The sequence below is a fragment of the Nerophis lumbriciformis genome, linkage group LG05, assembly GCF_033978685.3.
Source record: "Nerophis lumbriciformis linkage group LG05, RoL_Nlum_v2.1, whole genome shotgun sequence".
NCBI lineage: Eukaryota > Metazoa > Chordata > Actinopteri > Syngnathiformes > Syngnathidae > Nerophis > Nerophis lumbriciformis.
Window position 1 is genome coordinate 51,391,109 of NC_084552.2, and position 13,258 is coordinate 51,404,366.

Genomic DNA, 13,258 nt, shown 5'->3' on the forward strand with positions numbered 1-13,258 from the left:
CATTTGATCAACCGCAAATGGATTGTTCAGTTTGTCTTGGAAGACCTTTCGCCTCTCGTCTGAGCAAGCTTCATCAGTTCATGCTCACAGACTTTGGGTTGGTCGGACTCGATCTGACGCCCAATTCCGATTTTTTGTTAAGTCCGATTTTTTGATGTAGTCGTTCACATTGCTAAAAACTTGCAATTTCTATGTATGTCTACTAATGTGAACGTAATGCGTCCGTGAGCTGACCCGTTTAAGTAAACAGGGCTCTAATTGTAGTAGGTTTTAGTCGTGGCGCATTTGTGGAAATTTCAAGGAATTTTCTCAACCAAACTTATTGGCGTAGGACCTATGTGTCATAGTCTAGGCAATAGAATTAATTATCTACATGGCCCCCGGGATGATATTTGACTAGTATTAGAAGCGGCTCGCAGGCCACAGCCACCTGCTGCTGTTTTCACACACCAATACTCCATCAGTGTTGGTGCTAGGAATTTTCAAGTCATAAAAATAGGCTCCCGCAGTAAATTTTTGGGGTCCCACTTTTTTGTAACCGTTTTAAAAAGAAATGATAAATGTATGCATAATCCTGTTATATCTCACGTTCTATATTGTGTTTTGGAAAAAGGTTGTTATAAACGTTGCTTAATTCATTAAAAAAAAGAATACAAAAGAAAACAAATGTTTATACATATGTAAATGTATTCAGTTATAAACATTCATTCACTTTCTTCTTTCCTTCATGGATATAAACTTTACTGCTGCCGGTGTCTTTTTCTATATTGTTATTGTAATATTTTCAGAATGTTTGTTCTATTTTGGGCCAAAGTAAGACAAAGAAAACAATCTGAGGTTGTCTTTATTTTTTTGTTTTAATGCCATGATTTTAATAGTGCGGCCCACGTGTGCACAGGTTTTGCTCCATACGGCCCCTGAGCTAAAAGGAGTTTGACACCCCTGGCGTAGGAGATCAAGAAGGAGGAGGATTTGGGCTCTCGCAGTTTGTGGACATGAGGAGTGTGAGGGCAAGCAATTGGAGCCAGAAGTGGTGGAACATCAACGTGAGTTCTAAAACAACCTCTTTTCGTCTTTTTTCTGCTCATTTGTTCACTATTTGTTTTTGCGACCTTCTGTTTTGGCAAAGAATTGTGAGATGTATTGGTTTTTGATGACATATACATCTGATGAATGCCTCGTTCAAACCGCAGTCACATTGGATACATATCCATTTTATATCCTCATACAAAAGAGGCCTGGGGCAGATTTCGGAAATTTGGAATGGTGCTGTTCGCACTGCTAAAAAAAAAATCAGATACATGTCAAATATTGGCAAAAAAATTGAAGTTGACCTGCAGTGTGAACATAGCGCAGTGTGACATAAATTGGTCAGACTGGATCAAACAATGAAGCGCAATGTGACATAGGCTCCTTTCACATTGCAGGGTCAGATGTACAATTTAAATGTTTTTGGCCAAATCCAATCTTATTATGTAGTTGTTCACATAACAAAAAATGCGATGTCTAATGTGAACGCAATCTGACCTGCATGCAGACATGACGTCATGACATCACCCGTGCTATAGTGTTTCTGCAAGTAAATATGGCTGCAATTCTAGAAGGTCTCAGGCCTGTCTGGCAATTTCAATGATTTTGTGCAATCAAAGTCAACATTTTCTGAACCGAATTATTGTGCATAGAAGATTGAAAAGTGCGAAGTGCAAGTATTTTGGCTCTCGCAGTTTGTTGGACATTTGCTTTGACATCTGCTCCAATGTTGGCGAGGAGTCGGAGACAGGACTGGCGGAGCATTGACATGAGTTCCTAAAACAGTTTTTTTTCCCGGTTTTCTGGTCATTTGTCAACTATTTATTTTGGCGAAGAATTATGATGCGTATTGCTATTTGATGACACATTGGTCGGATGAACACGACTCGATCGTTTGGCTACATATTTCATTTATATCCACAAATGAAAGAGGCCTGGGTCGGATAAAAAAAAAAATCGGAATTGCACTGTTCAAATTGACATGAAAAAATGTGATACAGGTCACATATGGGTAAAAAAAAAGTCTGAATTGACCTGCAGTGTGAACAAGGCCTATGAGCATGAATTAATGAAACTTGCTCAGATGAGAGGCAAAACGTGTTCTATGACCAACTGAACAGTCCAGGTGTAAGCGATTGAATGCCCCGAGAATACAATGATCTGGATGAATGAGAAGATTCATAGACATACAGAATATTGTATGCTATATTTTCTGATGCTCTCTCTCTACTTGATGTGTTATTCTTTCGTTACCTCCTTTTGAAAGCTGATCTGATATCAATACTCTGTGACGGTCCGGCCTCTGGAAGAGAGCAACAAACATTCATTTGCACGGTCCGCGTTTTGGTGTATCTTTCGGTCGTTGAAGTTTGTTTTCATGAACGGGAAATGAAAAACAACAACAACAAAAAAATGATTGGTTTATAGTAGGGATGTAACTGTATTGTCAAAATTCTTGACTGTATCAAACAAGAACTTGGAGTACTCCGGTCAGTGTAGTTTTCAAGTTCAAAATGAAGTTCACATTTTTTTTCAATTCCCATTCATGAAAAGAATTCAACAACCAATTCATGCGCTGACCGTTGTGCAAGACAGACTTCCTGTTTTGACAAACCTTTCACTTCCAGGTCGAAGGAGCAGCTGTCAAACTTGTCCTTGTAGGTCACCTCGCATCTGTAATTGCCCGCATAATTGTCTTTGGCCTTGATGATTTGCATCTCAAAAGTGTGCATCTGTGAGGAAGTGTGTTATGTTTCAGTCCTGGCGCCACACTACACCTCAAGGCTTTTTGTGGCCCTAAACATCATGCAGTTTGTGGCCTCATTTTGGTATTTTAATGCCACTATTGCTCGATTTGATTTGCTGCTACAACCGCATATACTGCACAGTAGGGCCTGATCTACTAAGATCCCAAATACCATGCGCTAAAAAGCATGTAAAAACTTTAACACTGCGTATACTATTAGTGGGTGTGTTGCAAGTGATCTACTAAAACTGCGTGAGCAATTGATAATAAGTTCAAAAGTGCTGCCAATCGCACTATTTCAATGAGGATTTTGCGTTTACTACGGGCTGTCACCATGGAGACACTCCTATTCTGCACACCCATTGCAGCACACCTGTAGTGTTTGTGTCGTGGAAAATGCAGCACACACTGTAAAAAAAAAAAAAAAAAGTAAAAAGCTGGCAGCCTAATTGCCAGAATTTTACCGTAAAATTACTGTAAATGGAAAAAAGCTACTGCTAGTTTTTACCGTAAAATATAAAATATATGGTTGTTGTTTTTACAGTGCATTAATGTAAAAAACAGTACAGTACCACTTTTGTTTTTACGGTAAAATTCTTGCAAGTGACCTGCTATTTTTTTTTTTTACTGTCAAATCTATTTACTTTTTTTACAGTGGATGAATATAATTTGTACCAACTTTTCCTGGGCTATATTGGAGTGAGATGTAGACAACAGAACCTATTGTTAACACGCCAAAGATGCACTCTGAAAAGCGCCGGGATGTTGTAATAGTGTGTCTGGAATGAAATGCCATCCATCCATTCATTCATCTTTTTCCACTTATCCGAAGTCAGGTCGCGGGGGCAGCAGCCTAAGCAGAGAAGCCCAGACTTCCCTCTCCCCAGCTAGAACCAAATGCATACTGTATTTTTTTTCTTTCCAGAGTGATATACCATAGGAGGTTTCTGCTCTGGTATATTGTTAATACACTGTATCTCATATGAAAAAAATAAACGCTGTTACAAAAATGGCAGCAGACACCACAACGAACCAATTTAATTTGTTTTAATAGGAATAGACAATATGTCTAATATTTTTTATTTTTGAATATCTTTACACCTACACGGACAAAGGATTCTCTCTCCATTGTAACGCGTAACTGCGCCAATTTGCATGTACATTCATAACGTGTTAAATATTTTGGTTATAGTCTTGATAAATCATATTGTGACTGCCAAATGATTATATTTGCGTCTCCTCCTCCCAGTATTGTGGGTATTCTGATAATTCGTATATATTTTCCATACAAATGAAGACATACTCTCTATTTTGATCATTTTTAAGTCACACAATTCTCAGTGCACAAGCTTAGTAGCTTGTTTGCACTGTCAGTTTTGCATGCGTTTTAGTAAATGCAAACCTTTAGTAGATCAGGCCCATAGTGTTTATAGAACTGTTTTTATTTGACGGTTGTTACTCTTGAGCATAGGCGCCGATCTACATTTCTGCCAGTGGGTGCTCGGACGGGCGGTAAATCGGACGCTACTTTTCTGAGCATGCGCGGTTTTTGCTTGGTGGTGAGAAATAATTTGCCATCAATCCCACGTGGGTGCTCGGCATTGTCCGTTGGTGCTCGGGCCCCGAAGCACCTACGGGATCGGCGCCTATGCTCTTGAGGATGAGTCTTGGTACCTTGGTGACGCGGTCAAAGGTCTCTTTGAGCTGCAAGTGCTTCCCCGTCTTGCTGGCCAGGTCCATCCATTTCCCCTTAAACCACTTGATAGTGGGTTTGCGGAGAAGATCTTTAGCCTCCACCTTGGCAACAAAAGTGATGTCCCCACCTTTGTCGCAGAGCAGAAACAACTTTCTTAATACAGACTGTCTTAGCACATTGTTTGGTATTAATTAGGGGGGTGTCCTGATAATCGGATTATATCGACCTACATCCAAAACGTCCGATATAAGAACTCCGATACAAGCAGTGTGCCTTGCTGCCGCTAACGTGTTATCTCGCTAGCTTAACAGACAGATAACAGGTTGTGTCATTTGAGAGCCTTTACTTCAAAACACTGTTAAATTGAACACACAGATATAAAGTAAGTCAATGTAACTTACATAAGATACAACATATCTTCACTGTGACATTCAAAAATAGAAGAAATGCTTTAAAACAAATGCTATACACGTTAGCATTAAAAATTGTACATTGCAATTTCAACACCTTCAAATTTGTTAATGAAAACTACAACTAAGATAAACGTTACAATCAAACAGATGATGCGTGATAAGTACCATACTTACAGTATAAACACTTTGTAGGACTCTACTGGCATATTCAACTTAATGGCAAAGACTACTTCCTGAGTACAGCACACACCTTGGACAGACTGAAATGAATGAGACTCAGAAGTGTAAGAAAACCAGACATAACAACTAAGTAGTATACTCTCCGTTTTAGTTTTAATTTTCCTGAAGGAATCAATAAAGTACTATCCATCTATCTATCTATCTATCTATCTATCTATCTATCTATCTATTTGAGACTCCTCTCAAGCACTTCTATCGAGCACACATCATCTTTTTCTAACGTTCCACCCTGTCGTGCTGATCGATATCCGTATCGGCCAATAGTCAAGGCTGCAATATCGATATCGTAAGTGAAAAGGTTGTATCAGGATACCCTTAGTGTTCCCAGAATTCCTTGCGATACATTGGTTAGAGTGTGAGTTGACAACTAGCCAGTGTTTGTTCTTGAAGAACCCTCGGCTGGTCTGCATGGTTCTACTGAGGTCTCTTTGCTTACCGACGACCACTGTGCCACTTTTGGGCATCTCCATGAGCAGGGTGGACTGCGGCGGGTTGTCAATGGGCTTGTCCAGTTCCTCCGGGGCCTGGGACTCTCCCAAAGACCACACTGGTCGTCGAGGAAAAACACATATATGAAACAGTACAATGCTAGACTTTTTTTTTTGTATAGGGCGTGGAAAAAAGACATGATGGTTTGGGCTAAACAACATTACGAACACCCGCCTTTTGTACTGTTTAGTCTAGCCACATGAAGACACACACCTGGACACATTTGCTCACTTTTATCAGCAGCAGTTGAAGCTCTTTGCAACATTGAAAGCATGAGGAAACAAAAAGGAGTAAAAACTTACTTTACGTGACGTCCAACAGGGATAAAGGAAGATATGTGTTCCTCTTTACATGACTGATATACACCCTACGTATTCCAAAAAAAATACTCTAGGTGCTGTTTCTCCCGCTCAATTACCTGAGTCTTTCCTCTCGAAGGCTGTAATGGAGACGCTATCATCTAAATAAAGACAAAGAAAGATTTACAGCATATTGGCGAAAATAGTACTGTAAAGTCCGCTGGAGCAAGCACACGCCAACGCAAACGAAGACAAGCGATTAGTTTTTAGAGAGTTTGGACAGTATCTGCACCTCGAGGGAAAACTGCACTGTGTTGGGAATTTTGCCCACAATCCTTATGTGAGACGATTATACACACTGCAAAATAGAGCTGGGATAAAAAGACTGGAATTTAGGGAAAAAAATGCAAAAAAGGAGTGATATTATCTGTCTATGCTGTTAGTCAATTTTACTTGATAAGACTTCATAAATTAAGTTGTGTATATCTAGAAATTGACTTTTAAGCTAGAAATAAGTATTTTATTTGGAAAACAAGCATTATCCAACTTGCAGTTCTTAAAAAGATCAATTAGAATAATACATAATGTTGGATATAGAGAACATACAAACCCTATATTTATTGAATCACAATTGAAATTCAACAATTTGGTGCATTCGCAAACAGCTAAAATAGCAAACTATAACCTGCTACCCAAGAATGTACAACAATTCTTCTCAACAAAATTAGGAGAAATATAACCTTAGAAGAAAATTTAATTTAAAACATGTGTATGCTCTACAACACTTAAAACCTTTAGTATATCAGTATGTGGAATTAAATTATGGAATTAATTAACAAAAGAACTCAAACAAAGCGTCAATATGATTCAGTTTAAGAGACTGTTCAAACTACAAGTGTTCACAAAGTACACAGAACAAGAATCATAATGAACATCTTGAACCCTTTTTATTTCTTTTTTTTTATTATTGAGACAAAGATTATTTATGTATTTAATATTTGTTTGCTTACTATGGTATATTATTTATTTGTTCACTGTTCTGTTAAAGAGAACAGTGAAGTTGGGTAAAATTGCTATGGTATGAAAAGGGGTAGTGTTAAATAAGCTCTGCTTCTTCCTACTCCTTTTCGGACGTGCTGTAATGAAACAACTGGATATGTCTGATGCATTACATTGTATCGTATGCATGTTCGAAATAAACTGAAACTAAACTAAATTAAGCTTCCTTGGGATGTTGCAAATTTTTCCAGATTTTTTTATGTGGGGAAAGCCAAAATATCTTACTTGAATAGTTTTTTTCTCAATTGTAATTTTTTTTAAACCAGAATAGACAAATTATATTAATTATATTATATTATAATAATTATATTATATTAAGAGACAATTATTCATGCTAAATTATGATTATGATTACCTAAAATAAGTAAATATTTTTAAAACTAGGGAAATGTCTATAAATAAAATGTTAAATCTTGGCAAGTGGCAAATAATTTGCAGTGCACGTCTTTCAGAAAGCGGCATGGCACAGCTGGATACAATGACACGGAGTAAATATCCCTTTCAAAAAGAATCTCCTGTCGACGTTTAACACAAATTTGAGTACACACATTCAAGTGTTTTCCCAAGTTTACACAACAATCGCCAGCTAAGCTAGCTGTTACAAGTCACTCAGAAAGCAAACATAGCGTTAGCATTCGCTGGTAAGTTTTCTTTGCCAGGAGAATATAAACTGTGTGTGTGTAGACTTGAAGATAAATGTATTGTAGAATAACTTGTAACTTAGCTTACCACATTTTCCAAGTAGCTTGCCCAACAATGCTAGCGAGCACCCAGCTACGAGCTAGCTTGAGCTGCTAATAACGCTGGTTCCAACCTACCATAAAACAAAGAAGAAGAAGTTTGAGCTTCTTCTGCTTCTGCTATATTGCCTTTGATTTAGGAAAATTTAATGCTTGGTTATAAATCATGCATCTCACCTGTAGGTCGTGGCACCAAGTCGGGAATTTGGTCAACTTTGAAATTCCACATGCTACCAACTTGATACATTATAAGTTAAAAGTACCAACGATAGTCACACACACACTAGGTGTGATGAAATTATTCTCTGCATTTGACCCATCACCCTTGTTCACCCCCTGGGAGGTGAGGGGAACAGTGAACAGCAGCGGTGCCACGCCCGGGAATCATTTTTGGTGATTTAACTCCCAATTCCAACCCTTGATGCTGAGTGCCAAGCAGGGAGGTAATGGGTCCCATTTTTATAGTCTTTGGTATGGCTCGGCCGGGTTTTGAACTCACAACCTACCAATCTCAGGGCGGACACTCTAACCACTAGGCCACTGAACAGGTTTTTGGCTCCCGAGGAGCGAGGATTATTTTGAATTTAGCAGCTAAAAGAGAGCGTGCAAGTGCTGAAATATACAACCATCCCATCAGTCGGCAACCCAGTGACATTGTAAGTCATTGTATTATCTTCCTTTTATAAATGTTTCGTAATAGTGCCACATGATAAAGCCCCGGGGCTCTCGTGAACGGAAAGTCCTCTCTATGTTGTTGAGACTTTATTAGTAGATTGCACAGTACAGTACATATTCCGTACTATTGACCACAAAATGGTAACACCCGAAAAAGTTTTTCAACTTGTTTAATCAATTCATGGTATGGTTGTGGACATTCCTGGAAATTATTTTCAGTAATGTTCAACATGACCAAAATTTTACATTACATTACATGCGTACTCTGATAAACCTTATATAAAACGCTTTTCGAGGGCTTTATAGGCAGACCAGAGCAACACTCCCAACAGGTGTAAAAGAAAGTGCATCTCTATCCTCCTTCACAACCGCACTAAAACAACACCTCCAGGCAACTTCGGCCCTTGACTAACACCCTCCCCTTTCCACATCCCACCTCCCCGGATTGATTGTAAATATCCATCCATCCATCCATCCATCTTCTTCCGCTTATCCGAGGTCGGGTCGCGGGGGCAGCAGCCTAAGCAGGGAAGCCCAGACTTCCCTCTCCCCAGCCACTTCGTCCAGCTCTTCCTGTGGGACCCCGAGGCGTTCCCAGGCCAGCCGGGAGACATAGTCTTCCCAACGTGTCCTGGGTCTTCCCCGTGGCCTCCTACCGGTCGGACGTGCCCTAAACACCTCCCTAGGGAGGCGTTCGGGTGGCATCCTGACCAGATGCCCGAACCACCTCATCTGGCTCCTCTCGATGTGGAGGAGCAGCGGCTTTACTTTGAGCTCCCCCCGGATGGCAGAGCTTCTCACCCTATCTCTAAGGGAGAGCCCCGCCACCCGGCGGAGGAAACTCATTTCGGCCGCTTGTACCCGTGATCTTGTCCTTTCGGTCATAACCCAAAGCTCATGACCATAGGTGAGGATGGGAACGTAGATCGACCGGTAAATCGAGAGCTTTGCCTTCCGGCTCAGCTCCTTCTTCACCACAACGGATCGATACAGCGTCCGCATTACTGAAGACGCCGCACCGATCCGCCTGTCGATCTCACGATCCACTCTTCCCTCACTCGTGAACAAGACTCCGAGGTACTTGAACTCCTCCACTTGGGGCAAGATCTCCTCCCCAACCCGGAGATGGCACTCCACCCTTTTCCCAGCGAGAACCATGGACTCGGACTTGGAGGTGCTGATTCTCATCCCAGTTGCTTCACACTCGGCTGCGAACCGATCCAGTGAGAGCTGAAGATCCTGGCCAGATGAAGCCAACAAGACCACATCATCTGCAAAAAGCAGAGACCTAATCCTGCAGCCACCAAACCGGATCCCCTCAACGCCTTGACTGCGCCTAGAAATTCTGTCCATAAAAGTTATGAACAGAATCGGTGACAAAGGGCAGCCTTGGCGGAGTCCAACCCTCACTGGAAACGTGTCCGACTTACTGCCGGCAATGCGGATTGTAAATAACCAAATGTAAATAATCAAATGTATTTCTAATGTATATACTTGTTCTTATGCTATCTGAACTCACTATGCTCTCTGCTCGCTGTACATATCCTACCAAGTCAGACCTACACTGTTTCAATGTCCATTTCTCTGATGATGCAATTGTAGATGACTGAAGTTGTCACACCTGGGTGATGTCTTGTCTGGGTTTCGTCTGTTGTCATGTTGTCTTGCCATTTCCTGTTTTATTTTGAAAGATTAACTCTCCCTCTCGTTTCAGGTCACTTGCCCTTCCTCCTGTTTCACTGGTCTGATGTCTCTCCTGATTGCCTGATTGTTCCCACCTGTGTCACACTCCCTCATGTGTATAAATGTCTCGTCCTCCTCTTGTCTTGTGCCAGAGTGTCTCGTTACTTCATGTGCGTACCTCCAGCGTTCCCTTGCCATAGCATTGTCCACAGCCACAGCCACGTTTCTTGTATCTTTTTTGGATCCATGGGAGTATTTTGATTTGTAAGTTTTCTCAGGTAAGAATAGCTTCCTAGCATCACCTCCATTGGAGCGGCTTTTGTTATACTTAGTAGTTTTTTGTTCATAGCCCCTTTTTCCCTCCGTAGACGGAGCGTTTTTGAGTTATTGATATTTTTGTTAGTTTAGAGCTCAGGTCAGTTGTGTTTTTATAGCCTGTTTGTTTCTCCTGTTTTGGACCCCTTCCCTTGTCCAAATAAATATATTGTCTTCAAATCCTGCATCTGTGTTCAGAGTCCTGTTCTGGTCGTGACAGAAGTGCTGTTATCAACCAAACCGTCCTCATCCCCCTCCCCCGGATTGTAAATAATGTACATAATTCAATGTATATACTCTGATGATTAACTGGTGTGATGACTGTATTATGATGATAGTATATATTTGTACCATGAATTGATTACGTTGACCCCGACTTAAACTAGTTGAAAAATTAATTCGGGTGTTACCAATTAGTGGTCAATTGTATGGAATATGTACTGAACTGTGCAATCTATTAATAAAAGTTTCAATCAAAAAATTTCAATCAAAAACACGGTTACCTGCATTGTTAGCTGTTCTTGCTAGCAGTGTTTTTACTGTTTAGAATGCACAGAAAAAGGGAAAGACACGTGTGTTCTTGCCTCACATAGGGATTGTGGCGGATGAGCAAAATTCCCCCAACAAGTGCAGTTACCCTTTGAAGGAAAATACTAGAAGGGAAAGTAGAAAGTTAAGGAGTGTATATTAATTGTTAGCAAGGACACTTGTCTCTGTTGTAAGGCTCAGTAGCAAAGGTTTTCCAAACACATCAAAACATATCTGTCAATATGTCTCCTATATGCTCAAATTTAGATTTAGTGATTTAGGGAAGACGACCGCTTTGGTCAGAGGTAGAACAACGCTGGTATAGGATTTGACAGAGGTGTCTTACTAGGCAGCTCAACTGACAGTTTCTTGAGTGAACTGGCATCCTCTGTGAAGAAAGCACAGTCATCATGGAAAATGATCAGGGTAGAACTCGTGGAACTTCGGGATAGAAGGTGGTTTCAACTTACTCCTGAGGCCCGCCAGCGACAAAGTTGATGCAATTATTAGGGATGCGCCGATCAGTATCGGAAGGTTTTTGAGAAAAAGTACATGACTGGCCAGTATCGATTCATTCCTTTCAAAGTGATAACAAAAGCGCATCCTCGCTGACTGATATTTGTTTTCTTTTTGGCAGCTAGCCAGCCCATACTGACTGGTATACTCAAGCTATGGAAAATATATCAGTAGAAAAAAAAGCATTTAGTTTAGATAAGAATGAGTCATATAATATGCGATCCATTATTTAAATTTGTTTTAACTATTAAATTAACCTAAAATCTGACTTATTTTATCATTGTGGAAAATATTGGACACAATATGTTGTCAAGCTTATGAGATGCGATGCAAGTGTAAGCCACTGTGACACTAATGTTCATTTTTTTAAATGTTTTTATTTTATTTTTAATAAATGGCTGTGATGATAATGTAAATGAGGGATTTGTAATCACTGCTATGTTGGAATTCTTATTAATATTGATACTGTTGTTGATATTATTCATTTTTGTTTGACTACTTTTGGATTGTTTTGTGTCATGTTTGTGTGTCCTCTCAGTTGCTCTGTTGAATGTTGCTACGCCGGGTTTGGTTTTACAATTGAAATTGTATTATTATTGTATTGTTGTGTTTTATTTTGTTGGATTGATTAATATAAAAAAAAGAAAAGAAAAAAAGGCAGCTATCAGTTTACTGTATCTCCATACACGTATGAAGACGCTCCCTTAAATATATAGTCCTTCATTGCGGCTTAATAAACTGCATTTCTTACAAGTATTACTATCTTTGGAGGACTAGGCTAAACACGATACACACCGAGTAAGAACAAGCAGGAAGAAGGCATACTAATCGCTAAACTAGCTCAAGTTAAAGTTAAAGTACCAATGATTGTCACACACACACTAGGTGTGGTGAGATTATCCTCTGCATTTGACCCATCACCCTCACCCCCTGGGAGGGGAGGGGAGCAGTGAGCAGCAGCGGTGGCCGCGCCCGGGAATCCTTTTTGGTGATTTAACCAATTAGCTGCTAAGACAGCTTGAAGAAACACAATAAATACAGTACTAGTACAAGTACTAAGGCTGCACAATTTTGAGAAAACACCTAGTTGCGATTTTTCATACAGCCTAAAAGACCTATTTAAAAATGTATTCTTATTAAAATATAAATATATATATTTATTTATTTTTAGTAAGAATACATTTTTACAAAGGTGTTTTTTAGGCCATATCTATGCAACCAGAAGGAGCTTTTCTAACATTTATTATACTAAATAATACATTGCGGGAATTGTGTTGAATTGACAATTGATTCTGAATCGAATCGCCACCGCAGGTATCGTAATCAGATCGAATCGTTAGGTGCCCAAAGATTCACACCCCGAGTTGATACATGTGGTTGGTATCGGCCAATATCACTCATGGATGATTAGTGTCGGCATCAGCAACATCCCTAGTAATTATCATTTTCTTTGATTTGTTATTATTCGGTTGTAACAGTATCTAGTGTTGCAATTCAAATCCAAGTAAGTGAATGTTGTATTGTCAGATATTTAGTTAAGTTGACTTAATATCAGCCAAGAAGCATCCATGATATGTACCGTGGAATACATACATGTGGAATATCAACATCAGTGCCTTTATTTGTGAAATCAAAGCAGATGCGTGGGGTGTCACACTCTCACACTCATTGTTACTACTGCATGTATGTCCATCTTTGACATACACTATATCCCATTGGGACTGTCAAGTAGAAAAACAGAAGCCATGCTCGCTTTATATTGCACTTAAAGGCCCAAGATTTGTATACCTAGCTTCTCCGTTGAGCAACTTCTATAGTTGCAGCTCGGA

The 13,258-nt window shown here is 39.8% G+C and overlaps 1 protein-coding gene across 3 annotated transcripts in view; it reads right to left on the reverse strand.

Moving 5' to 3' along the window:
• Positions 1–13,258, reverse strand: part of mybpc1 (myosin binding protein C1) — a 56,028-nt gene that overhangs the window by 33,009 nt on the left and 9,761 nt on the right. For 2 of the 3 annotated variants that reach the window (XM_061959557.1, XM_061959558.1), the window contains exons 3-8: positions 11,260–11,301; positions 6,033–6,074; positions 5,562–5,672; positions 4,451–4,599; positions 2,645–2,762; positions 2,284–2,332 (exon numbers count right to left, since the gene is read on the reverse strand). In XM_061959557.1, coding sequence (XP_061815541.1) covers positions 2,284–2,332; positions 2,645–2,762; positions 4,451–4,599; positions 5,562–5,672; positions 6,033–6,074; positions 11,260–11,301 — 511 coding nt within the window. The remainder of the gene's footprint in view (positions 1–2,283; positions 2,333–2,644; positions 2,763–4,450; positions 4,600–5,561; positions 5,673–6,032; positions 6,075–11,259; positions 11,302–13,258) is intronic. The other variant, XM_061959559.1, reaches the window with a different exon arrangement.